The sequence below is a fragment of the Phacochoerus africanus genome, chromosome 9 (assembly GCF_016906955.1).
Source record: "Phacochoerus africanus isolate WHEZ1 chromosome 9, ROS_Pafr_v1, whole genome shotgun sequence".
Lineage (NCBI taxonomy): Eukaryota > Metazoa > Chordata > Mammalia > Artiodactyla > Suidae > Phacochoerus > Phacochoerus africanus.
Genome location: NC_062552.1, coordinates 58,517,439 through 58,544,561, shown reverse-complemented (window position 1 = coordinate 58,544,561; position 27,123 = coordinate 58,517,439). Strand labels below are relative to the sequence as shown.

General features: G+C 38.0%; 1 protein-coding gene across 3 annotated transcripts in view; it reads left to right on the top strand.

Annotated features, from left to right (window-relative positions):
- The window catches only part of PEAK1 (pseudopodium enriched atypical kinase 1), a 143,596-nt gene that overhangs the window by 59,597 nt on the left and 56,876 nt on the right, over nucleotides 1–27,123 (top strand). For 2 of the 3 annotated variants that reach the window (XM_047795328.1, XM_047795327.1), the window contains one exon: nucleotides 21,388–24,647. In XM_047795328.1, coding sequence (XP_047651284.1) covers nucleotides 21,502–24,647 — 3,146 coding nt within the window. In that variant the 5' untranslated portion in view covers nucleotides 21,388–21,501. Of the gene's footprint in view, nucleotides 1–20,631; nucleotides 20,740–21,387; nucleotides 24,648–27,123 lie in introns of all 3 variants that reach the window. The other variant, XM_047795329.1, reaches the window with a different exon arrangement.

Here is a 27,123-nt window from a genome sequence, read left to right as displayed (position 1 = left end):
TATATACTAACTTTGGATTTAATTGTATAATTCGATATGCTTTTGTGTGTTAACATCAGATTTCCCCATGTCCAGACATTTTGTTTCATGAAAAAATGATCAGTTCTGCTTCCCTTTCATCTCTTTCTAGTTGTGGAAAATAGTCCATGGAGTCCAGCATGTTCTAAATATTGTCTTTTCATTGTTTTTGGTATATCATCTGGGAAAAGCCAATTCAGAATCTGTTTTTACATTAATATATTCATGGCGCCTTTCCAAGGAATTCCAGGCACTTTGGCAGTAACTTGCTAGGTAGCCAGAGGCATAAATGACTACTTCAGAGTTGTGTCTTAAAGACAGAAGCGGAAGTAAAATCCCCATCACTCTGTTAGATGTCACACTTGGACCATACCAGCTCCTTTTGTACATCTGACTTACCTGCTTTTTGTCAAACTTGACATTTATTTTAGACTCTAATATTGTTCCAAATCGAGCTAAGCATTAATATTAATGCAGTCTTCCAGTTAGAGCTACCAGTAGAATGAAAGTGGATGCTGTGCCCTTTATCATGTAGTTTCACATTAAGCCATCCACGCCGCCTGTGTTAAGGAAGCATCATGTTTTCTGTCTTTTTGCCTAGATTTGTGGGGTAATTGTGTCTTCATAATTTAACAATAGATTATTTTTCAGAGTAGTTCAAAGTTGTCTTAGTCTGCATAGATTGGTATAAATCATAGCTTTCTCTCCAGTTAGGTGGTTCCAGCTTTTCTAACATTTGTCCTAAGTGTTTGAGCTAGGAAATGATTGGTTTTGATATCTTGTCTTCTTGAGTTTTTCTTGTCTTAGAACACATAACCTTTAAGAACAACTGCCGCATACTCTACCAAAATATACTCTTATTTAATGGGGGGAAAAGCAGACCCAGATTTTAAAAAAATAGAAATTACAAAAAATTATTAATTAAAATAATAGGAAAAATTTTAATTCTTAAAGCATTGCACAGAAACCCCTTGATGAAATGTTCATGTTATTTTTGGACTTTTAATTATGTCTAAATTAATTAAATCCTGCTTGAATAATTAATTATTTCTACCTCTTGTTTTTAGGCAAGAGCCCAGGAAAGTGATAAAATTTAAGTGGCCTTTGCCATTAGAAAGGCTTTTCCAGTCTGTACATACAATTTTTTTTCCTATTATTGATTTACCCTTCCCTAAGAATTATTTTGGATACTATTCTGATTTTAAGCAATAACCATTGCCCTGTGTAACAAACACAAATGTCTCAAAATCCTTCTAGGCTTATTTTGTAAGGTAAATTATATTGCCTTTGGCTTTAAAGAAATGCCCCCAGATCACATTTTTCTAGCATAATCTCAAAATTCTCTAGAGACAGTCATATTTAGACTTCTCTTCATTAAGGTTTCCCTTCAGGTTGATTTTTTAATGAGCAAACAAATTATTATTTTTTCGTTTGTTATTATTTTGAGGAGGGAACTACCATTTGTCAGGGCCGGCTGTGCACCAGCGTACGTAAGTATCTCAAATACCTCTTTCTTCTCCAAAGTCTAGGTTTTTATCTATGCCTTGCTGCTTTCTTACCTAATCAGCTACTCTCTTTTCAGTGCCATCAGAAAATCAGAAACTAGTGTTTCTCTGTACATCTGGAAAGATTTGGGAAATTCACTACCATTAGAATATATTTGGAATTATGGTAATCCAAGATAATATAAAATGGAAGAATGCTGGATAGCAAGGGAACGCTATCCAATATTCTGTGATAATCTATATGGGAAAAGACTGAAAAAGAATGGACGTGTGTATATGTATAACTGAATTACTTTGTTGTACAGCAGAAACTATCACAACATTGTAAATCAACTATACTTCAATAAAACTTTCTTTAAAAATTAAAATTAAATGGAAAAGTGATGAGTAAGAGGAGCTGAGAAAACAAATGGCTTCTAGGAATTCATTCTCTAACAAAAATTGTATGTAGTAGTATTTTGAGAACTATCAGTAGATTATACCTTTCTCTCCAATGCTAACAGTATTTAAAGCAAATCAGGGCATGGTAGCCTGTCATGCAGGATTTCCTTTGCACTGTTTTTCATTCCCTGTCCTAGCATTGCCAAGACTTTTACTGCCACACAGACAAATTGGGAGAAAGGGGAGATGATCAAGAACTTCATTTGATCTACCGCTTACCTGTTTGTCCATTTAAGAAATGACGTTGATGAGTTTATAAAGTCTTCTCTTTCATAGAGAAATGGTAGACCCTATATTTATCTAACTCTGGCCTGCAAAGGTCAAGCAGTAATAGAAGAATAGCAGGGCTCGCAGCCTGCTTAGCATGAAATATTGAGTGATCTAGAAGGAAATGCAAGAGTAATGGTATTGCTGCTGCAAATAATTGCAGAAGACACTTGTGAGTATTGCATAGTAAATCTGCACCTTCCGTGGACACTCTTAAGAGGAGGCTTCCTCAGGATGGAGCGTCGGCAACACATGTCTAATAGGTGCATTCATTTTAATATGCTCATTCATTGAATAGGCCTGATGAATTAGTACATGTCACCATCTGGTACTTAGTGAGACTATTCATTTTTAAAATGTTGAAATTGCAGGGAATAGTGCATACCAATTAAAATCCTTTTAACTGGATGGTGTTGGTATAAAGTATATGTGTAGGAGGACTTCATTGAAATTCAGCATACATCTAAGGGTACACACATCAGCCTGAAGTCAGTTAGAACAAAGGAAGTCAAGAGAGGTGAAATTCAAGAAGAGTAATCTGTTCCTTTTCTGAATGTGTCTGCTCATATATTGGGCTTGCTCCCTTTTTGTTTTTCTGTTCTACCTCACACTCTTCTTGATTATTCTCCCACCATTTCATTATTTTGTGTTCTCTTTCTTTCTCTCTCATCCTCCATTTTTTTGTCTCCTTTTTAAAAATGTTCTTCCCCATTTCCTTATTTCTTCCCCACACCATAATTTTTCAGTCACACATTAAAACAGAAGAGTTGGATGAGTAACTTTGTAGTGATTCAGTAAAACCTTTGCTCTCTTCATCCTATAGCTAGAATGAGTTTTTACTGGCCAACTTTTTCTGACTAATTGAGTTTGAGCTCTTTAAACATTAAAATGTTTTTAGTCCAAATAATCATCCTGTGCTTATGTGACCAATGTATTTGTTTTGTTTTTGTCTTTTGGGGGCCACATCTGTGGCATATGGAGGTTCCTGGGCTAGGGGTCTAATTGGAGCTGTAGCCGCCATCCTGCACCAGAGCCACAGCAATGCTGGATCCGAGCTGCATCTACGACCTACACCACAGCTCACAGCAATGCCAGATCCTTAACCCACTGAGCGAGGCCAGGGACCGAACCCACAACCTCATGGTTCCTAGTCAGATTCGTTAACCACTGTGCCACGACAGGAACTCCTTTTTTTTTTTTTTTTTGACCAATGTATATTTTTAAAATACAGAGCTGCTTTTTCTTCTTTCTATCTTTATTTTACAAATTTTCTGTAATGGGTATTTATTTTATAATTGAATAGATAAATTTTTAAAAATAATGAAACTATTTGTATAAAAATCTCTTGAGAATAACTTCAAACTTTTGCTGGTTTCTTCCCTTCTTATAAGACACCAAACATAATTTAACATTTTCTTAATATCTTCTTATAATCAGTATCAATATCAATCATGGTGCTATTCTGGAAAACATAGTGATGCCCTTAGGGATGTAGGGCTGTTTGCCCCACACTGAAAATGCTTTTTGTGTTTTAAATATGGTTTTCATGTTTTTCTTTATTCCTTGGCTATCAGGTAGTCACTTATCACTTGCCACCTCTGTCTGAATGCTTCTGCCCCCTTCTAAGTTAATCTCTAAAACCAGATTATAAAGCACCCTTTATTCATCCCTTCAGTAAATATAAAGTACCAAAGCTATGTAAGAAATGTCCCCTGTCTTCAAGGAGCTAAGACTACTGAGTAAGAGAGAAATTTGTATACACATTGTCATAGATACCACATGATGGGAAACTTGAGGAGGAAACAGTCAGTTCTAGGAAGATGATCTACAGCTTCACAGAAGAGTTGGCATTTGACTGAAGCATCAAAAGTTTTGTAGAATTTTGAACAGTTGCTATATGGAAGGAAGGAAGGCCAGGGATTGAACCCGCATCCTCATGGATACTAGTCAGGTTCATCCACTGAGCCACAATGGGAACTCCTCAAATTGGCATTTTAACCCAAATTTTCATGTATATAACCTTTGAATTGATAGTTAACTTTGGAAAAGATTTTAAAGACATCATGTTATCAAACAATACGTTCATTTTATGAAGTGCTTCTGTCCGTCGGTGTGTGTACAACTGATCTATGTACAGGAAAAAGACCTGGAGAGGCATATAGTAAGATTTTTGGTTTGGGGTTTTTTCTGATTTCTTTCATAATGTAAAGAATTAAGTTTTTTAAAATGATTTTTTTTCTATTATAGCTGGTTTACAGTGCTCTGTCAATTTTCTACTGTACAGCAAGGTGACCCAGACACATACACATATACATTCCTTTTTCTCACATAATCATGCTCCATCATAAGTGACTAAATATAATTCCCAGTGCTTTTTCATTTTTTAAAAAAAGATAAGACCGCAAGGCCTAGAGAGTTTGATAACTTGTGTACATTTACACCTAATTAGTAATGGCCTTGAGCCTTGTTCATTTGTGCTTCTCAGGGTTCTCTTGATTGGTGGGTGTTACAGTAGGAATGGAAATGCTACCCAGTACTCTGGCAACAACAAGGACCAGGGGCACAGCACTTAGGAACAGCTGGCATCCTACCTCTTACTTTCCATCCAGGGAAATATTGCCTCTGTTTAGTGGTCCAATGTTATAGACCACAGGCGTATATGTTCACTAATAAAGAGAATGAAGACCTAGCATACTTTCAAGGGTAATTTACCTTTTCTTCTATCAGACTATTGTCTCCTTATGTATTAATATCCACTAACTCCCCAAACTTATGCTATTTTCTTGAGAACAGCTCTGAGGAAACCTGTTAACATATGTTCATGCCCATTAGACTGTGAATCCTCTGGCCACAGTTCCCATCCTTCATGCTCCATCACTGGTCCCATCAATTCAGTTATTCAGCCCCAGTTTTATTTTTCTGCCTTTATCTACAGTAACATAAAGGTAACTGGAAAATTGTCACTTTACCCTTTTATTTCCTTCCCCGTCCATATCAGCATCCTGAGTCTCTTCTATTACTTTCACCAAACCATTTGCACTCAAGATTTAGGATCAAGTTTGTAAGAAAATAACAAAGTATTTGGTTTTGGTTTTGTGGATTTTGTTTGGGGTTTTTGTTTGTTTGTTTTTGTTTTGTTTTTGTTTTTGCTGCCCCCACAGCATATGGAGTTCCAGGGCAGGAATCAGATCTGAGGCGCAGTTGTGACCCATGCCACAGCCGGGGCAATGCCATGAGATCCTTAACCCACTGTCCTGGGTTGGGAATCAAACTCATGTCCTAGCACCAGAGACTCTGCTGATCCCATTGTGCCACAGCAAGAACTCCAACAAAGTTATTTTTTAATGGGAAGAATTTTTAATCACATACTACTACTTGGCTTTAGACTGTGTTTGTTCTTTTCATTCAAGCATAGGTTTGCTTATTTGTCAGTTTCTGTTGTACAGCAACAATTGAAGTAGTACAATTGTTGCTAACTTAATTGTCTATACTTATGAGTATGCCTCGAGGAAAATCATCCTGGGTCTTCATCTAGAATGACCCTAGGGTCATCTTAAGTCACTGTCTCTCTCCCCCAGTGTCTCACTGATTGATATGTGTTGATCTTCAGCCTCTCAAATTAGACGCTGCATTAGCTTGGGGCCTTACCTGGTCTGGTATTCTAAGAGTTCAGTGAACTGCATCTCCTCCTACCTTACCTCCTGGCAATATATCCTTTCCATGAGTTCCTGTCGTGGCTCAGTGGTTAACAAATCTGACTAGGAACCATGAGGTTGCGGGTTTGATCCCTGGCCTCGCTCAGTGGGGTAAGGATTTGGCATTGCCGTGAGCTGTTGGTGTAGGTCGCAGACACAGCTCAGATCCGGTCCGATTAGACCCCTAGCCTGGGAACCCCCATATGCCACAAGCACAGCCCTAGAAAGACAAAAAAAGAAAAAAAAAATACTTCTTGTGGTTTAAATTCTTAAACCACAAGTAGTATCACATTACTGTGTTTTTCAGCAACTCCCTCCTGATAGAATCTGGCAGTATCTCTTGAAAATAATGCAAAATACAAGTCCAAAATGAGGTGCTACAGTTTCTTTGCAAATCAGTTGTTCAGAACTTGGAGTACATTTTCCTTGTAGAAACAACAAATGGTAGATAGATTTAGAAGGTAGCTGAAACTTCCAATTAAAGCATCCAGGGTAATTGAAGACTACCAGAGAAGTTAATGGTGTTCCTGTAGAAATAGCTTTCCAACTGCCCAATTGGAATGTAAAGATGGGGGACCATATATATGTAGAGTGTACTGGAAGAGATCTCTTCCCTTCCTATCCTCCACTGAATATAAAGATTTAATAAAGGAGGAAAGAAATAATATTTATTAATCACTTTTTTGCCATTTTATGAATAAAAGTAATTTTATTATTTTTTCATTTTTTTGCATTTTTATTAAAATTGATTTACAATGTTCTGTCAATTTCTGCTGTAGAGCAAAGGGACAGGGTCATGCATATATATACATTCCCTTTCTCAAATTATCTTCTGTCATGGTCTAATCTAAGAGACTGGATAGGGTTCCCTGTGCTGTGCAGCAGGGCCTCATTGCTTATCCATTCTAAATATAATAGTTTGCATCTACTAGCCCCGAACTCCCAGTCCACTCCTTCCCCCTTCCCCTTGGCAGCCATGAGTCTGCTCTGCATATCGTGAGTCTGTTTCTGTTCTATACATAGGTTCATCTGTGCCATATTTTAGATTCCACATATAAGTGATATCATAAGGTATTTTTCTTTCTCTTTTTGGTCACCTGCCAATCTACACTTGCTTGCTTATTTATTTATTTGTAAGATTTTTATTTTTTCTATTATAGTTGATTTACAGTGTTCTGTCAGTTTCTGTTGTACAGCAAATTGATCCAGCCTCTCTCTCTCACACACACACAAACACACACACATTCTTTTTCTCATATTACCTTCCATCATGTTCCATCACAAATGACTAGATATAATTCCCTGTGCTATACAGCAGATATCATTGCATATCCACTCCAAATGTAATCGTTTGCATCTATTAACCCCAAACTCCCAGTCCACCTCACTCCCTGCCCGTCCCCCTTAACAGCCACAAGTCTGTTCTCCAAGTCCATGAGTTTCTTTGCTGTAGAAAGGTTCATTGTGCCATTTATAAGTGATATCATATGGTATTTGTCTTTCTCTTTCTGACTTACTTCACTTAGTATGACAGTCTCTAGTTGCATCCATGTTGCTGCAACTGGCATTATTTTGTTCTTTTTATGCTGAGCAGTATTCCATTGTATATATGTACCACATCTTAATCCATTCGTCTGTCGATGGACATTTACGTTGTCTCCATGGTTTGGCTATTGTGAATAGTGCTGCTATGAACATATGGGTCCATGTATCTTCTTGAATGAAAGTTTTGTCCAGATATATGCCCAGGAGGGGGATTCCTGAATCATATGGTAGTTCTACATTTAGTTTTCTGAGGTACCTCCATACTGTTTTCCACAGTGGTTGTACCAATTTACATTCCCATCAACAGTGTAGGAAGGTCCCCTTTTCCCTACACCCTCTCCAGCATTTGTTATTTGTAGACTTATTGATGATAGACATTCTGACCCGTGTGAGGTGGTACTTCATTGTAGTTTTGATTTGAATTTATCTAATGGTTAGTGATGTTGAGCATTTTTTCATGTGCCTATTGGCCGTCTGTGTATATTCTTTGGAGAAATGTCTATTCAGGTCTTCTGCCCATTTTTTGATTGGGTTGTTTGTTTTTTCCATTAAGGTGTATGGGTTGTTTGTATATTTTGGAGATTAAGCCTTTGTCAGTTGCATCATTTGCAGCTATTTTCTCCCATTCCATAGGTTGTCTTCTCATTTTTTTATGGTTTTCTTTGCAAAAGCTTGTCAGTTCAATTAGGTCCCATTGGTTTATTTTTGTTTTTATTTCTATTGCTTTGGAAAACAGTTACACCATGTAGTGACAGATTTACCTCTTTTCTTCCAGTTCGGATCCTTTTTATTTCTTTTGTTTGTCTGATTGCTATGGCTAGGACTTCCAATATTATCTTGAATAAAAATGGTGAGGGTAGGCATCCTTGTCTTGTTTCAGATTTTAGCAGAAAGTCTTTCAGCTTTTCTCTGTTGAATATTATATTGGCTGTTGGTTTGTCATAAATGGTTATTATTGTGTTAAGATATGTTCCCTTGGAGTTCCTGCTGTTGTTCAACAGGATCACTGGTGTCTCTGGAGCACTGGGACACAGGTTCAATCCCTGGCACAGTGGGTTAGGCATCCAGCATTGCCACAGCTGAGGTATAGGTCACAACTGCATCTCGGATCTGATCCCTGGCCCAGGAACTCCGCACGCCATGGGACGGCCAGAAAAGAGAAACAAACAAACAAAATGGTATGTTCTTTTTACCCACTTTTGTAAGAGTTTTTTTCATGAATGGACATTGGATTTTGTCAAATGCTCTTTCTACATTTATTGAGATGATGATGTGGTTTTGACTTTTATTACTATGGTGTCTGACATTGATTGATATTCATATGTTAAACCATCCACCATCCTTGTGAACTTGGGATGAATCCCACTTGGGCATGGTGTATGATCTTTTTTTATGTGTTGTTGGGTCTGTTGGCTTAAATTTTGTTGAGAATTTTTGCATCTATATTCATCAAAGATATTGGCCTATAACTTTTTTTTTTTTTTTTTTTTTTGGTGGTGTCTTAGGTTTTGGTATTAGGGTGATGATGGCTTCATAGAATGTCTTGGGACCATTCCTTCTTCTTCAGTCTTTCGGAAAAATTTAAGAAGAATGGATATAAGTTCTTTATATGTTTGGTAGAATTCACCTGTGAAACCATCTGGTCCTGGACTTTTGTTTGTAGGGAGTGTTTTTATTACATATTCAATTTCATTTGTAGTGATCAATCTGTTCAGTTTATCTGCTTTTTCTTGGTTCAGCATTGGCAGACTGTAAGTCCATTTCTTCTAGGTTATCAAATTTGTTGGCATATAATTTTTCATAGTATTCTCTTATGATTTTTTGTATTTCTGCAGTGTCCTTTGAGATTTTGCCTTTTGCATTTCTTATTTTGTTTATTTGGGTTCTCTCTCTCTCTTCTTCTTGGTGAGTCTGGCCAGAGGTTTGTCAGTTTTGTTTACCCTTTCTTGAAGAGCTTTCTTCAGACCAGCTCTTGGTTTGACTGATTTTTTTTCTATTGTTTTTTGAATCTCTATTGTATTGATTTCCTCTCTGATTTTTATGATTTCCTTCCTTCTGCTGACTTTAGGTTTTGTTTATTCTTCTTTTTCTAATTTTTTTAGGTGGTAGGTTAGGTTGTTGAATTGAGATTTTTCTTCTTTTTTGGAGTTCCCATTGTGGTGTAGTGGAAATGAATCCAACTAGGAATGATGAGGTTGCAGGTTTGATCCCTGACCTCGCTCAGTGGGTTAAGAATCTGGCATTGCCTTGAGCTGTGGTGTAGGTCACAGACTCAGCTCAGATCCTGCATTGCTGTGGCTATGATGTAGGCAGGCAGCTATAGCTCCGATTGGACTCCTAGCCTGGGAACTTCCATATGCCCCAAGTGCAGCCCTAAAAAAAGCAACAAAAGAAAAAAAGAGATTTTTTTTTTTTTGAGGAAGGGCTGTATCACTATGAACTTCCTTCTAAGCACTGCTTTTGAGGCATCCCATAGATTTTGAATGGTGATGTTTTCATTGTCATTTGTCTCAAGGTATTCTTTAATTTCCTTTATGATTTCCTCATTGACCCATTGGTTTTTTAGTAGCACATTGTTAAGTCTCCATGTAGTCAGTTTTTTCTCATTTCTTTTCCTGTGGTTGTTTCCTGGTTTCATGCCATTGTGGTCAGAGAAGATGCTTGAAATAATTTCTATACTCTTAAATTTGTTGAGGTTAGTTTTGTGCCCCAGTATGCGGTCAGTCCTAGAGAGTGTTCCATGTTCACTTGAAAAGAATGTATATTCTGTTTTGTTTTGTTTTTTTGATGTAATGTCCTGAAAATATCAATTAAGTCTGTTTCATTGTGTCATTTAGGATCTCTGCTGCCTTATTGATTTTTTTGCCTAGAGGATCTGTCTGTTGATGAGATTGAGGTGTTAAAGTCTCCTACTATTGTTGTATTCCCATCAATTTCTCCTTTTATGTCTGTTAGTATTTGTTGTATATATTTGGATGCTTCTATATTAGGAGTATATATATTGACAAGTGTAATATCTTCTTCTTGAGTGGATCCTTTATCATTAAATAGTGTCCTTTATCTTTCTTTATAGACTTTGCTTTAAAGTCTATTTTGTCTGATATGAGTATTGTGACTCCCACTTTCCTGTCATTTCCATTTGCATGACATATCTTTTTCCATCCCCTCACTTTCCATTTATATGTATCCTTTGCCCTAAGGTGAGTCTCTTGTAGGCAACATATTATAGGCTCTTGTTTTTTTATCCAGTCTGCCACTCTGTGTCTTTTGATTGGATCATTCAGTCCATTGACCTTTAAGGTAATTATTGATAAATATGTATTTGATACTATTTAAAAACTTGTTTTCCAGTTGAGTCTATGTTTCTCTGTTCTTTCTTTTTCTTTTTTTTTTTCCAGTTGGATGATTTCCTTTTATTTTATGCCTGTGTCCTTTTTAGTTTTTGTAGATATAATGTTTGGTTTTGATTTGTGGTTGCCCTATTCTTCAAGTATGTTAACCCCTTCCTATATCTGCTTGATTTAACCTGATAGTCATACAGGCTCAAACACATTCTTTAAAAAAAAAGTCTAGATTTTCTTATTTCCTTCCTCACATTTTATGATTTTGACATCTTTTTTTTTACATCTTCATGTTTACCCTTTTGCTATTCCTTGTGGTTATTGTTGCTTTTACAAATAGGGATTGTTGTTTTTCCCTTTTAGATCTGTATACTGGCTTATTTAAGTGATTACTTTCCAATTGTGATTTCCTCCATCCTATATCTTCTTATTTCTTTCCTACTTAGAGGAGAACTTTCAGTATTTCTTTTAGAATGAGTTTAGTATTGCTGTATTCTTTTAGTTTTTGTTTGCTGGAGAAATTCTTTACTTTTTTTTTTTTCTGTTGTTGTTCTTTTAGGGCTGCTCTGGCAGCATGTGGAGGTTTCCAGGCTAGGAGTTGAATCAGAGCTGTAGCCGCCGACCTATGCCAGAACCACAGCAACACAGTATTGTTGACAATAATCACTATGCTATACCTTAAATCTCCAGAACTTATTCATCTTCTAATTGCAAGTTTGTATCCTTTAACCAACATCTCCCTACTTCTCCTACCCCTCAGTCCCTGGTAACCATCATTCTACTCCATTTCTATGGGATTGGCTTTTTTTTAGATTCTACATATAAGTGTATATATATCCTTATATACAGTGTTTGTCTTTTTCTTTCTAACTCATCTCACTTAGCATAATACCCTCCAGGTCCATCCATGTTGTCACAAATGGCAGGATTTCTTTCTTCTCCTGGCTGAATAATATTCCATTGTATTCACACACACACACACATGCACACAAAGAACATCTTTATCCATTCATCTGATGATGGACACTTAAGTTGTTTTCTCTTTTTTGGCTGTTGTAAATAGTGCTGCAGTAAATGTGTGAATGAAGATATTTTTTTCAAAAACCTATTTTCATTTCCTTTGGATATATACCCAGAATTGGGAATGCTGGATCATATGGCAGTTCTATTTTTAATTTCTTGAGGCACCTCCATGCTGTTTTCCATAGTAGAATAATGTACATTCCCATCAACAGTGCCCAAGGATTCCTTTTTCTTCACATTCTCACCAATACTTGTTATCTCTTGTCTTCCTGAAGCTAGCCATTCTAACGGGTGTAAGGTGAATATTTCATTGTGGTTTTGATTTGCATTTCCTGATGATTAGTGATATTGAGCATCTTTTCATGTACCAGTTGACTGTTTGGATGTTTGGAAAAATGTTCAGTTCTTCTGCCTATTTTTAAATCAGTTGTTTTGTTATTAAGTTGTATGATTTATTTATATATTTGGGGTATTTATCTCCTTATCCAAAATATGTTTCTCCCATTCTTTAGGTTCCCTTTTCATTTTGTTGATTGTTTCTTTTGCTTTGCAAAAGCTTCTTAGTTTGATGTATTTCCACATTATTTTTTGCTTTTGTTACTCATACTTTTGTACTTTTTTGTTGTTATATCCAGAAAATCATTGCCAGCACCAATGTCAAAGAGCCTTTTTTCTAGGAGTTTAATAGTTTCAGGTCTTATGTTTAAGTCTTCAATCCATTTTTATTTTTTTGGGGGGGGTATCATCTGTAGGATACAGTTTCATTCTTTTGCATGTGGCTGTCCAGTTTTTCCAACATCATTTATTGAAGAAACCATCATTGCCATGTTCCATCCTTCTTCCATTGTATTATTCTTGGTTCTTTTGTCATAAACCCATATGCATGGGTTTATTTCTGTCCTCTGTGTTCTGTTCCATTGGTCTATATGTATGTTTTTATGCCAGTACTATACTGTTTTCATTACTATACTTTGTAGTAGAGCTTGAGAACAAAAAGTGTGATGCCTCTACCTTTTTCATCCTCAGGATTGTTTTGGCTTTTTAGGGTCTTTTATGGTTCCATACAAATTTTAGGGTTGTTTTTTCTATTTCTGTGAAAAATGCCATTGGAATTTTAATAGGAATTTTATTGAATCATAAAGGAAGAGGTAAAATCATTGTTATTTGCAGATGCTATGATCTTAAATATAGAAAATCCTAAATACTCAACAATGAAAAAAAACTTCGAAACCAATCAATGAATTCTGTGAAGTTTTAGGATATAAAATCAATATACAGAAATCAGTCTCATTTCTATACACTAACAATGAAATATTTGAGAAAGAAATAAAATAATTCCATATACAGTAGTATCAAAGACAGTAAAATACTTAGGAATAAATTTAACCAAAAAGTGAAATATCTGTACAATGAAAACAAGATGAAAGAAATAGAAGATACAAATGGTGGAAAGATATTCCATGTTTGTGGATTAGCAGAATTACTATTTGTTAAAATGTCCGTAGTACCCCAGGCCATCTATAGATTTAGTACAATCCTTATATATTTTATCTTAATTCATTTTAACAATAGCTCTGTGGGGTAGGTGATTATTCTACTCCTTTAATGGATGCTTAGCAAATTAATAATATAAATAAGATCACCAATAGAATGCTTACCTGATATAAGAGGATAATGTTTTTAAGCACTGCTTTTCAAACTTTAATAATTTTAGACTCCTTTTAATTTATTTAAAAACTATACTCTTTGAGTATTAATATATATTATTATTATTATTTTACCCAAATATGAACAAATATAAAATTAGGTATAAATTCTTTATACTTGTATTTCTCATTTAGCTATAAGTTGAACAAATTTAAAAGTACAGAAGAAAAGCATATAAAACTAATGAAATGCAAATTAACATTATTTTTATACAATAGATGATGTTTTACTGAAACTGAATTGCTGCTCACAATTGAGTATGGAGCTGCCTGCAACCCCACAGTTTTCTTGGCAGCTTTCATTACCATTGGCTATCTTCTTCTGCCACACTTCTTTCTAGGATCTTAAAAATCCAAGATTGGTACAATGTACAGTGAATGTACTATGATGTCATTTTGGTCTTTACTTTGTGGGACTGTATCATTTACATGCTAAGTGAGTCTCCTTCATTTTTCATTATTCCTTACAATTAAAGCGGTGTGCTTAAAGCCAGCTAAGATTAGAAAAACAAGTGTATATATACATTTGTAATCATGTTGCAAATCATCATGTTGCTGTGAATAGCTAATAAGTGGCCATTGCCATGTTCCATCATATGTTTCTATTAATTTGTTTTAGATTGTAGACTTTGCTTTCAGTTCAGTGTGAGAGCTGAACTCAGAGACCCTTGGAAATACATCCTGGATCCCAAGTTGAAAGACACTCTTAATGTATTTTTAAACCATGATTTATTTATAACCATTTTAAAAATAATTCTTATTTATTTATTAGAACATCCTCCAAATTCCTAGACCAGGAAAGACTGTTATACTAATTTATCATGGTATCTCTTTGAAAGCAGTAAATCTATATTTCTTTAAAGTATTGTATAATTCAGACTTTCATTAATTTAGAAGTACATTTTCCCTTTAAAAGTCTGTTATAACTGTCTTATAGAATGTATTGTTCCCTCTGTTCTGTAGCTGGGGAAGGAAAAATCATGCCTCTTACCAAATGTACAAGTCATGCAAGATATTAAAGCCTCCAGAAATGGATAAGAATGGAAACAAAGAGCATTATCACTTCCTCTGGTTATGCTACTATAAACATTCAAATGGGGTTTCTTTCATTATGATCAGCTGTTTCTTACTTCTTTTTCCTTCCCAACTTCTTTTCCATCCCTTTTTCTTCTTTCTCTTCCCATTGAATCTTGCAGTGCCCTCATGTCCCCTCTTGCTTGTTCCCTTCTTTCAAACCAGAGATCACCTATTTTTTTCACATCTCAATTAGCGTGAAGTCCAGCTTTCTTCACTTGACAGTTGAAGACGGTGGAGAAAAACACAGCAAGACAACTTCTTACCATTCACTCTCAACCAGCCATTTCACAGGCCCCTCCAAATAAAGGTGGCTCCTGACTCAGGCTAGACTGGATGAAAGACCATACTTAATTTGCCTCAGAATATTCACTCCTTCAATACTCTGAAGCGCGCGCACACACACACACACACAAAACCCCACAGCTTTGGAAGAGCCCAACTAGCTAATTGTGTGCCTGTTAGTTTACTCCTAGCTTGCTCTGCACTGAGCACATGGACCCTGCCACCTCAGAGGTGAGCTAGGGAAGTGTGGGCATGCCTGCTTCTAACACCTCTTTGTTCAAGATGGAATTCCATTATGGTAAGCAGTGCTGCTGCCGATGAGTGAACTGTTTCTCAAGTACCACCATGCTTAAGTCTAAAGCAGCTTCCAGATGCCATGAATAGCTGAACTGTACCATTTACGCATGTATGCAGTCATGCGTCCTGGCTCTGCCATGTTACCTGCGTGACCTTGGGCAAGTCTCAGTTTCTCCATCAGCAAAAAGAGACTAATAATAGTGTGTACATCATACTAGCTAAAATTATTATTATTCAGGAAGCACTTGTTTAGTGTCTAGTATATTCTAAGCAATCCAAGAGATATAGAGGTGGAAAAGACACAGCCCTGCCTTCTAGAGACTTATATAATTACAGCACAGCATGATCTTCTAATAAAGATATTTAGGGAATGAGGTAAAGCTTCATCACAGGTAAATTTTTAACTGGTTTGAAGGGTAAATAGGATGTTGTCAAATGGAACTGTACTAGAAATATACATTCCAACAGAGGGCATAGTTTGTGAACAGGATTAAAATTGTAAAACAGGAGTCCTTGGCTGTTTTTAGATAAGGTTTTAAACTTAGTTTTGCAACATATAATCTTATCACTAGTTGTTACCTAGTTTATAGTAATAATAATTATTATTTAACTGGTTCATCAAAGAGTTTCAACTCAAAAAATGAGTTGGAACCCAAGCAGTGCCTCTTTACAGTGGTGCATCTGCAGTTGCACAATTCCTATCCTGGGATGACTACCATGTGACAGGAACAGTAAATTGTTGGGAAAAAAAAAACTTGTGGTTAAAACAACTGGAAGTGGATGGGCTTCTTCCTTTCAGCAGTGCTTTAGTTAAGTTTTCAAAATTAAGTAGGTTTAACCTTGGTTTCTTCTTTAGGTAGAACCCTATATCTTAAGATTTTGCCTATTCTTGCCATAGCAAGGAACTGTGATTTTTTTCAGGAGATGTGGTCAGATGTCAAGCTAAGAAAGTTCCTTTTACGCATGGAATTTCCATTTGTGTACCAACTTAAAGCTGTGTTTTATCTCCTACAAAGCCTTTTCCTGCAGCTTTGCTTTCACTTCCTCTCCCCACCCTTTTAGTCATGTACTGAAGGGTTTGGCAGCTGGTTGAGGTATCAGGTCAGCATTATTCACTGTGGAAGGAGGAAAGGTTGGGAACAATGACGCAGGGATACTTGTCACATTTTCCTTTCCTTTTTTTCTTTAAGTGACCCACACATTCCATTACAAAAGCCTAATGAGAATCTTGGCTTATAAATTTTACTTCAGTAGCCCGGAGATGGAATAATGTGCCGGATGACATATAGGCGATAGTTTCTCAGTGAAGAGTATCCTTAAAAGCCCTTGTACAGCAGTGAGAATTCTTGATTCTACCTCTTTGGTGGTATGACAGATTTGTGAAGAGAGATAATGGCCTCCGGGAGTCACAAGATTGGGAAAGGAGCTGAGCAGTACATTCCCCATCCTCGCTTATTAACAGTTTCTCCACGGGTGCTTTAGGAAATGCTTCGTGTGTGGTGCTTAATATACCACCTACCCACTCTCATCTTCTTCACTGACTTGGAAATTGCATCTAGCTTGAGAAGTTCTAGCTACTTCTGTGGGCCTGTTTATGCCAAGATTGAAATCCTATGTGGATTTGGTTGTTTTATATCAAATCTGCTTGAAACTGTTCAACTAGAAGCAAACTAATTATTGTCATTGTCTGTATAGTGGTAGAGAAAGTAAAAAGCAGTAATAGATTTTTAAAATGCTGTCATGACTTGACGTGAAATAGACTACTCTTGAATAGCTGCATCTATAGCCCAAAGGGCTTTGGTCTTGAAAATTGTCAAATATGAAATCAGATTTTAGATCATGGAATCCCAGCTGGTTCATAGGGGCAGCTTCAGCCATTAAACTCTCCCATTGACCATTTCATTTGCAGGATTTGCTTTGAGATAATAAGGAATGTGAAGGCAAATGAGTTTTTCTTATCAAAGATTCCATTTTGATGCTCCATACCAGACCTGTTTTAGCAAATAAATAGAAGAGGCCAGAGTAGACTGTCATATATCCTTGCTTAAGTGCCTCAGGAGACACATTTTTTTATTTCTCAAGCACAACTCTGGTGACTGGAGTTTCCCATTTTGGAAGTGTCAGTGTTGAGCAGGCAAAGCTGCTAGTTATTGATTGCCATTAAAGTCATTGCACAAAGGCATTAAAGCCCAAGGATTGCTTTTTAGACAGAGCTACAACTGGTACAACTTCTCTTTCTAAGAGCCTGTTATGAGTTAAAATAGTTTTGACAGTGTCTTTAACTGCACATCTTTGTCTCCAAACATAATTAGTATTGAAAAAATGCAGCCCTCATGGTTGAGGCTTTGTGGCTTAGACAGCAGCTCCATCTGGTGCTTGCTAACGGTGTTGGTTCATCTCTTGGATTTATAACAGCTTGAATACACATGTACACAGAACTTGTAAAAGAATGTCAAATCCAGGGTCTCAATTTTATTGATGGTTTCCATTGCACATAGCTAGTCATTGCACTGACATAGGCTAATTATATTCCTGGTGAATCTCATTTGTCTACCCTGTTGATAATGTGATAGCTGTTAATCAACTCAACAGCACCTCTTGACTGAAATAACTTACTTTCACTCAAAATGGGGAATCATTTTTACTATTTATCTACCAGTCTTGGGGAAACAAAATATACTGTACTACTTATAAAGAGAAAATTTAATCCCTTTCTTATCATCGATGGGTTTAACTTGGTTTAAGATATTAGGCCATAATGCCTTATTCTTTTGTTGTTAGTACCACACAGGCTAAGTAGACAGGACATTTTTTTAAAAAAAGATTCTTGGCAACTGACAGGAACTGCCCCAAACTGTTGATAGAAATTACTTCTCAATAATAAGGTTATACATGATTGTATTTTCCTTATGCTTTTCTGATTTTTCACAGTGAACATATATAAGAAAAGAAAAAAACAATATAAAAACAAAACATATTTTAGGTTGATGTAGCCTTGAGTTGCTTTTCTGACTCTTTCTCATTCACTTGTGTGGCCTATCCTGGGCTTTATTTCCCCTCGTATGTATAACAGAAGGATTGTACGAGGGGTCTGCTCATTTTAACATTCTAGGGTTTATGATTATGTACGACTTTTTTCTCTATTTCAGCCTCTCATACTCCCCTGTTAGTCAACATGATCTAATTTCTGCCATCTTAAAACAAGGAAATTCTTTCTGGGCCCCTCCCCTATACTCCTAGTTCTTTCTTTTCTTCCACCTCTAAACCTTTCCAGAAAGTTATCTAAAATTACTTAATCTCTTACTCACCATAGTCTGCTTTCCATCTCCACCACTGCACCAAAATAATCTGTGTTAAGAGTGCCAGTGAGCTCACATTGTCCAGTCCAGTTGGTGCAATTAACAGGCCTCATTCTCTGTTACCTCTCAGCAGCATTTGAAATAGTGGTCTGCTTCCCACCTTGCTGCCCCCAGCAATGAAATCTCATTTGACTTCAGTGTCATCACACTTACAGCCATTATTGTTTAGTTTTGTTTGGGGGGTTATCCTCTTTTCCCTAGTTCACCCACCAAGGCCATATACTCAGCTTACTCTATTTTCTCTGGGGGCTAGATATTCATATGGTGGTAGTTCCCAAATAGGCGAGAACAGCAGAATTCCCTTCTGTGTTCTGGACTTCCAAATTCAGCTGCTTGCTCTATAGTATGCAGGCTAAGAAAACATGGACTCATAATCTTCCTTCCAAAAGTTACACCTCCTCCAATACTGTCTGTCTCAAATGACCCCACAAATTATTTGAATACATAAACCTAAACCCTGAACATCCAGAATTCAGTTATCCATACATATACTTTTATCTGCCTTTTCTGAAGCCACATCCAAGTCATTGGTCTTTCTGTGTGGAAGTCTTTGATCTTTAAGTTTGCACTTCTTCTACTAAGGCAAAGTGTTCTCTGAATATTGTTTACCTGTGACATAGCTTTGTATATATTAGTGATAGAAAACATTCTTTCCTTCCTTACCAACATGCTGAAACTTCACAAAAGGCTGGGTTTCTGACAAAACCAAGGATCCTATAACTGTCATTGTATATGAATAAAGTCTAACTTTCTGGCTATTAAAATATTTCTTACAGATACATGCCTACTACCAGCTTTATCATAACATCCAAGTTAGAAATGAATGACTGTAATGGTGTTCTGTGGGAAGGTCTGTGGCTGGGTGCCTAAGACAAGAGGGAGAGCCACTGGAGTTCCTGTCGTGACGCAGTGGTTAATGAATCCAACTAGGAACCATGAGGTTGCAGGTTTGATCCCTGGCCTTGCTAAATGGGTTAAGGATCCGGTGTTGCCATGAGCTGTGGTGTAGGTCACAGACACGGCTCGGATCCTGAGTTGCTGTGGCTGTGGCTGTAGCGTAGGCCAGCGGCTATAGCTCCGATTAGACCCCTAGCCTTGGAACCTCCATATGCTGCGGGAAGCGGCCCTAGAAAAGGCAAAAAGACAAAAAAAAAAAAAAGAGGGAGAGCCACAAGATTTATTTTTAAAGATAAATCTCAAAACCAGCACATTCAATTAGCCAATATTTATCTGGCTCCTTATGCTAGACATCTAGGGATGAATAAGATACAGCCCAGGCTTAAAGAAGTTTAGAAAAACTAGTGAGAAAACAGATAATTAAAAATGAAAGTGCTTGTTCATGAAGGTACGTCTAAGTGGCTTTGATAGTACCAAGGAACAAAATGAAATGAGTAGCCCAGCGGGATTTAGAGTGTGATAAGACTAGTTGATTTTTAAGACATAAGGCTGGAAGGGAGTCAAGGACTATATCATGAAAACCTAAGGGGCTTGTATTCCATCCTATAATTCAGAGGTCCTAACACCTCAGCGTGCATAGAATTACCTGAAGAATTTGTTTAAAAATCAGATTCCTGGAGTTCCTGTTGTGGCTCGGCAGTAACGAACCTGACTAGTTTCCATGAGGATTCGGGTTCGATCCCTGGGCTCACTCAGTGGGTTAAGGACCTGGTGTTGCCATGAGCTGTGGTGTAAGTCACAAATGCAGCTTGGATCTAGCATTGCTCTGGCTCTGGTGTAAGATGGCAGCTACAGCTCTGATTTGACCCCTAGCCTGGGAACTTCCATGTGCAGTGGGTATGGCCTTAAAAAGACAAAAAAAAAAACAAAAAGACAGATGCTTGAATTCTTCCCTCAGAGATTGACTTGGTAGGGCAGTTCCCCAGATGGATCTTATTTAGCTAGCAACCCCTATCTGCACACTGACATTGGGGAGCCAATGCATTAGTTAAGATCGAACCACAGAATTAAGCTAGGTGATAAGATGATTATTTTTGCATTTTAGAAAGCTTAATCTAACAGTAGAGAACTATGGAGTCATCTGAGAATTCATTAAAATGCAAATTCTGATCTAATAGGTTTGGGATTGGACTTAAGATACACTTCTAAGAAGCTTCAAGATAAGACTAATACTGCTTGTCTGAGGACCACACTTTTGACAAGGAGAGAGGTTACATTGGAATGAGGTGAGACTATAGGCGTGGAGATCAGTTAACAATGTATTGCATTGCAGAAATCTAGGGAAAAGATGGTATCTGAATCATCTCAGTAGTGTCTGATAATGGCAGGAAAGAGTTCCAGCAAAATGTAATAGATAAAATTGGCAAGACTAATTTAGAAAGGGAATTAGGATGTGGAGTTAGAAGCGAGGAGCGAGGTGTTAAGAATGGTCTGAAGGCTTGGGAGTTCCCATTGTGGCTCAGCGGGTTAAGAACCTGACATAGTGTCCTTGAGGATGCGAGTTTGATCCCTGGCCTAGCTCCATGGATTAAGGATCTGGCATTACCATAAGCATAGGTCACAGATGTAGCTTGGATCCGGCTTGGCTGTGGCTGTGGCGTAGGCTAGCAGCTGCAGATCCGATTCAGCCCCTAGCCCAGGAACTTCCATATGCTACAAGTGCAGCCTTAAAGAAAATTAAAAAAAAAAAAAAACTAACATTCCAAAATACTGATTGGCCAAGGAAAGTACATAAAGTACCCAAATTAGTTGTCTCTCTTTTAACCTAAGAAAAATTTAGGAATGGAGCCAATTTTTTTCAAATCATTCATCACGATAAGCCTCATAGTGCCTTTTCCATTCAGATTTTCTTCTTCTCTCCCCCCCCTCAACAGATTGATCACACTTACAAAAGCTGCTATGAAACAGAGGGGAGGTGAAAACTAACAGATGAAAATTTTGCCATGCACTGAAAGGAAAGCATTGTCTGTGAAGTTCTATATTTAAAAATGTCTGCTTGTAACACCTTTACTGAACACGTTTGGAAACCTGGTGAATGCAAGAACTGCTTTAAACCTAAAAGCTTACACCAGCTCCCCCCAGACCCTGAAAAGGCACCCATCACCCATGGCAATAAAACTAATGCCAACCATAGTAACAACCACCGAATCAGGAACACCGGAAATTTCCGGCCTCCTGTGGCTAAAAAGCCAACTATAGCTGTGAAGCCCACTATGATGGTGGCAGATGGGCAAAGTGTGTGTGGAGAGCTTAGTATCCAAGAACACTGTGAGAACAAACCTGTCATCATAGGATGGAATCGAAACAGAATGGCCTTGAATAAGAAACCACTTAACAATAATAATGAAGATGATACTGAAGGATTTAGCCATGTTCCTAAGCCTTATGACAATAATGATAGTGCAAAGAAGGTATCAAATAACAATAATGGACTAACTGAAGTGTTGAAGGAGATAGCAGGCTTAGATACCACCCCTCAGGTAAAAGGAAATGAAACAAACTCCAGAGAAACCTTCTTAGGAAGAATAAATGATTGCTATAAGCGATCACTGGAAAGAAAGCTTCCGCCAAGTTGCATGATGGGCGGGATAAGGGATACTCAGGGCAAGCATGTTATTCTGAGTGGAAGCACAGAAGTGATCAGTAATGAAGGAGGCCGATTCTGTTACCCAGAGTTTTCTAGTGGCGAAGAGAGTGAGGAAGATGCGCTTTTCAGTAACATGGAGGAGGAGCATGAGAGCTGGGATGAGAGTGATGAAGAGCTGCTGGCCATGGAGATTCGTATGAGAGGGCAACCTCGCTTTGCCAACTTTAGGGCAAACACTTTGTCTCCTGTTCGATTCTTTGTGGACAAAAAATGGAATACTGTCCCCCTGCGAAATAAATCTCTGCAGAGAATCTGTGCTGTCGACTATGATGACAGTTATGATGAAATCCTGAATGGTTATGAAGAGAATTCCGTGGTCTCCTATGGACCAGGAAGCATTCAGAGCATGGTGTCATCTGACTCCACATCCCCAGATTCCTCTTTAACAGAAGAATCACGGTCCGAGACAGCCAGTAGTTTATCCCAGAAGGTTTGTAATGGGGGACTATCTCCCGGTAACCTGGGGGATTCTAAGGACATGAAGGAAAGTGAGCCCAATTGTGAAAGCCCCAGTGGTAATAATCAGGAGAAGGCCTCAGCACAAGCATCCAAAAGCTCAGTAAAAGTTCCAGAGACACACAAAGCGGTCCTTGCTCTCCGATTAGAAGAGAAAGATGGCAAGATTGCTGTTCAGACTGAGAAGCAAGAAAGTAAAGCCTCTACAGATATTGCTGGGCAAGCAGTAACCATAAACCTCGTTCCTGTAGAAGAGCAAGCAAAGCCCTACCGAGTAGTGAATCTGGAGCAGCCATTGTGCAAGCCTTACACTGTCGTGGATGTGTCAGCAGCCATGGCCAGTGAGCACCTCGAGGGCCCCGTTACCAGCCCCAAAACGAAGAGCTCATCTTCTACTCCTAACTCTCCAGTGACATCCCCTGTGTTGACATCAGGACAAGTAAGTGCCCATTTCCAAAAATCCAGTGCAATCCGCTACCAGGAAGTCTGGACTTCCAGTACCAGTCCACGACAGAAGATACCTAAAGTAGAATTAATTAGCGGTGGGGCCGGACCAAATGTCCCTCCAAGGAAAAACTGTCACAAATCAGCACCTACTTCACCCACAGCTACAAACATTTCCTCCAAAACTATCCCTGTTAAGTCACCTAATTTGTCTGAAATAAAATTTAATAGTTATAACAATGCTGGTATGCCACCTTTTCCAATTATCATTCATGATGAGCCAACTTATGCTCGGAGCTCCAAAAATGCTATCAAAGTTCCCATTGTAATCAATCCAAATGCATATGACAATCTAGCCATTTACAAAAGTTTTCTCGGAACAAGTGGAGAACTTTCAGTGAAGGAAAAAACCACAAGTGTAATAAGCCATACTTATGAAGAAATAGAAACTGAAAGCAAAGTGTCTGATAACACCACTAACAAACCCACTGAATGTCCCCAAGCTAAAGGGTTTTCAAACAGCACAGAGCGTAAAAGGGGCTCAGTGGCTCAGAAGGTTCAGGAGTTTAACAGCTGTCTTAACAGAGGTCAGTCTTCACCGCAGAGAAGCTATAGTTCCAGCCACAGCTCCCCAACAAAGCCCCAGAGAACCACTCAAGAACCTGTGGCCAAAACAGAAAGCACTCAGGAGTCTCAGGTCGTGAGCAACAGCAGCAGCACCAGGGAGAAAGCGAGCACAGTGCTTTCTCAGATTGTAGCTTCTATCCAACCCCCACAGTCTCCTCCAGAAATGCCCCAGTCTGGCCCTAAAGCTTGCAGCGTGGAAGAGCTTTATGCAGTTCCTCCCGATGCCAGTGTTGCTAAGAGCACACCTAAGAGCACACCGGCCCGGCCCAAATCTCTCTTCACATCCCAGCCCAGTAGTGAGACTGAAGCAGCACCTCAGACCACAGAAAGTCCTACCACCAAAGTACAGAAAGATCCACTCATGAAGCCAGTCACCACTCCCCCCTCCAAATTAGTGACTAACCCCCCAAATGAGCCACCACCTCCCTTTCCCCCACCACGCTCTACATCCTCCCCTTACCACGCAAGTAACCTTTTGCAGAGGCATTTCACCAACTGGACCAAGCCAACCAGCCCTACCAGGTCCACAGAAGCTGAATCAGTTCTGCACTCAGAAGGCAGCAGACGGGCAGCTGATGCAAAACCTAAACGCTGGATATCATTTAAAAGTTTCTTCCGCCGTCGGAAAACAGATGAGGAAGAAGACAAAGAGAAAGACCGAGAGAAAGGGAAGCTGGTGGGCCTGGATGGCACGGTCATCCACATGCTGCCCCCTCCTCCAGTTCAGCGCCACCACTGGTTCACAGAAGCAAAGGGGGAGTCCAACGAGAAGCCAGCCATTGTCTTCATGTACAGGTGTGACCCTGCCCAAGGCCAGCTCAGTGTGGATCAGGGCAAAGCCAGGGCAGAGCAGTCAGCAGTCACAGAGAGGAGTGGAATGGAGGATGGGTTACTACAGGACTCAGAGAAGAAGAAAAGAAGTCATTCTTCTCCATCACAGATACCTAAGAAAATTCTCAGGTATGTAAAAGAGGCTGGCAGAATGTGGGGATTTTTTAAAACATTTTCAGATGCTAAGGTTTTTTGCATCCCTAAGATTGTGTAAGAGCCATTTTTGTTTGTGAGTAGCACTCAGCGGCCATCATCTGTCTCTATAACTGCATTCCAAGATTAGAATATTATTAAAGTGATTTTATTGCAGTGAACAAGGTTTATGATCCTGGATTTTTTAGCTAAAGTAACCTGCAGCATTCCAGTAAATGCAAAGGGGCTTTACCATAGAAAAGCAAATCCGTAACACTTTAATAGCAATAAGTAATATGTTGCTTTGAAATATGCTATGACAGTGTGAGGAAGAAACGGGATCAAATGGGTAAATGGTGGTACTATTCTTTTCTCCATGGTAAATGAAATCAAACTCTTTAAGCAGGCTTTTTCTTTTGGTGGGGATTAGGAGAGCTTTCATTGAGGTGTTATCTCTATATGCATTCTTTAAAGGACTGTATTTTTTTTTTATTGCTGTCTCTTTCTGTCCTTATTTCAAGTGTTGTGGAAAGGTGGGGGAAAGAGCAAGCAGTTTATAATTGTTTAACATGTAGATGAAATAAGAGAAGTGGTTATTGAGATCGAGACCCAGTGTTATAATCTTCTATCCAACTAGTACACCCACATCAGTTCTCTAAGCATTAGTTTTCTTTTACCTTGAGTAACCTACCCTCTATAAGGTTCATTGATCATCTACCCTGTATATATCTCAAATCTTTGTAACAGCCCTACAAACTGGTTGTATATTTCCCTTGAGGAAACTAAAAATCAGAGAAATTAACTGGCCAGATTCAGGAGGCTAGTAATTGTCAGAGTCAGAATTCAAACCCTGATCTATCTCACTGTAAAATTTGTATTCTTTCAATAATGTTACATTGTTAAGGAACATAAGATCAAACAAAATTTGTATATTTTCACATGTAACATTCACATAAACATTTGTTTAGGATGCTTAAGTTTTTTCATTCTCATTTCTATCGTAAGCAAAATTAATGAACTGCCAATAAAAACAAAGAACTGTTGTTTGTAACAAATGATTTCTTTATATCCCCTGTCCTTTTTATTCTTAAACAAAGCTATGCCCTGAGTATTCCATTCATCTGATTTTTAGTCTTCCTCCCTCTTGATTTACAGAGAGCTTTCTCTGCCAGGCCTGGCCTCCTCCTAGCAAAGACAGAAAACTCTGATATAGGACAGATTCTCTCACCAGCTTGTCTTTAGAAAAGTGTGAATAAAAATGAACACTTAATCCCTTCACTTTTTCTAGCAAAATGCTAGGAAGCTTTATATATATTCTTTACTAAAATAAACTTTTTGCATATCCCCAAATGGTTGCCAGAATGCTAACAAGTTCCTGTTTTCCTTATATCCATGTAATCACAAAGCAAGTGGAATAGTGGTAATGTATTTCTGGGAAGAACGGCTTTGTCATTGGTAGTTGAAAGTAGATGATAGAATATTATACTCCAGTAGTAATAAAATGCATGTATTGCAGGTTACTGTTTTATTTAGAAAAGAAGCAATTTAAACAATGCATGGTTGGAGTCACCTATAAGGGAATGGCAGATGATCAATAAATAGCTTTACTCCTCATTAAGTATGGCTACAGTATATTTATCCACATCCTGGAGGGCAGAGTCAAGGAATGATTTGGCTTCTCTTCTATGGAATAAGACCCTCTCCTTCAGCTACATGCCACTGTATGTGGGCTTGAGGGTAGCCCAGGCCCTTGGTGTGGCAGATCCCTTACTATACAGCTTATATTTTCACAGATTTGCTTGTATAGGGGCTGTCATATCTTCCAAATCTATCAGTCCTTTATAGGTAACATTCATTTATCCAAATGATGTGGTGCATTTGCCGCATTGGTTGTCAGATTTAACCATGCATCACAATAACTGGAGGGCTATTAAAATACAGATTGCTGGGCCCCACCTACAGAGATTTTGATTAAGTAGGTCTGAGTTGAGTCCTTCTAATAAGTTCCCTAGGTGACATGGCTGCTACTAGACTTAAGACCACGCTTTGAGAAGCACTGATGTTACCACTATTCTAAACGTATGTGCTGTAGTCTAAGCAAGCAATTTTGAGGTATTAAAATTTTCTTATAGGCACTTTGGAATTTTTACATTGCATAATGTCCCAAACTAAGTAGAAAAGGAAGTATTAAATAGTTTTAAAAAACTATTTGGAAAATTTAAAGCATGAATACTCATTTTGAAAAATATGTACCATTTGCTTTTTCAATAATTGCTTCATCTACTTGGGTACCATTAATATTTACTTGAAGCAACTTTGAGAGGAAAAACATTTCTGTCAAATGTCAACATTTGTATTTCCAGCTTGGTGGCAATGTAATAATTAAATTACCATCCCATCAGCTGGGAACACATTGCTGCAAAAATGGGAATACAAGTTTTTCTATAAGTAAATGAAGATTCCATATCTAAAC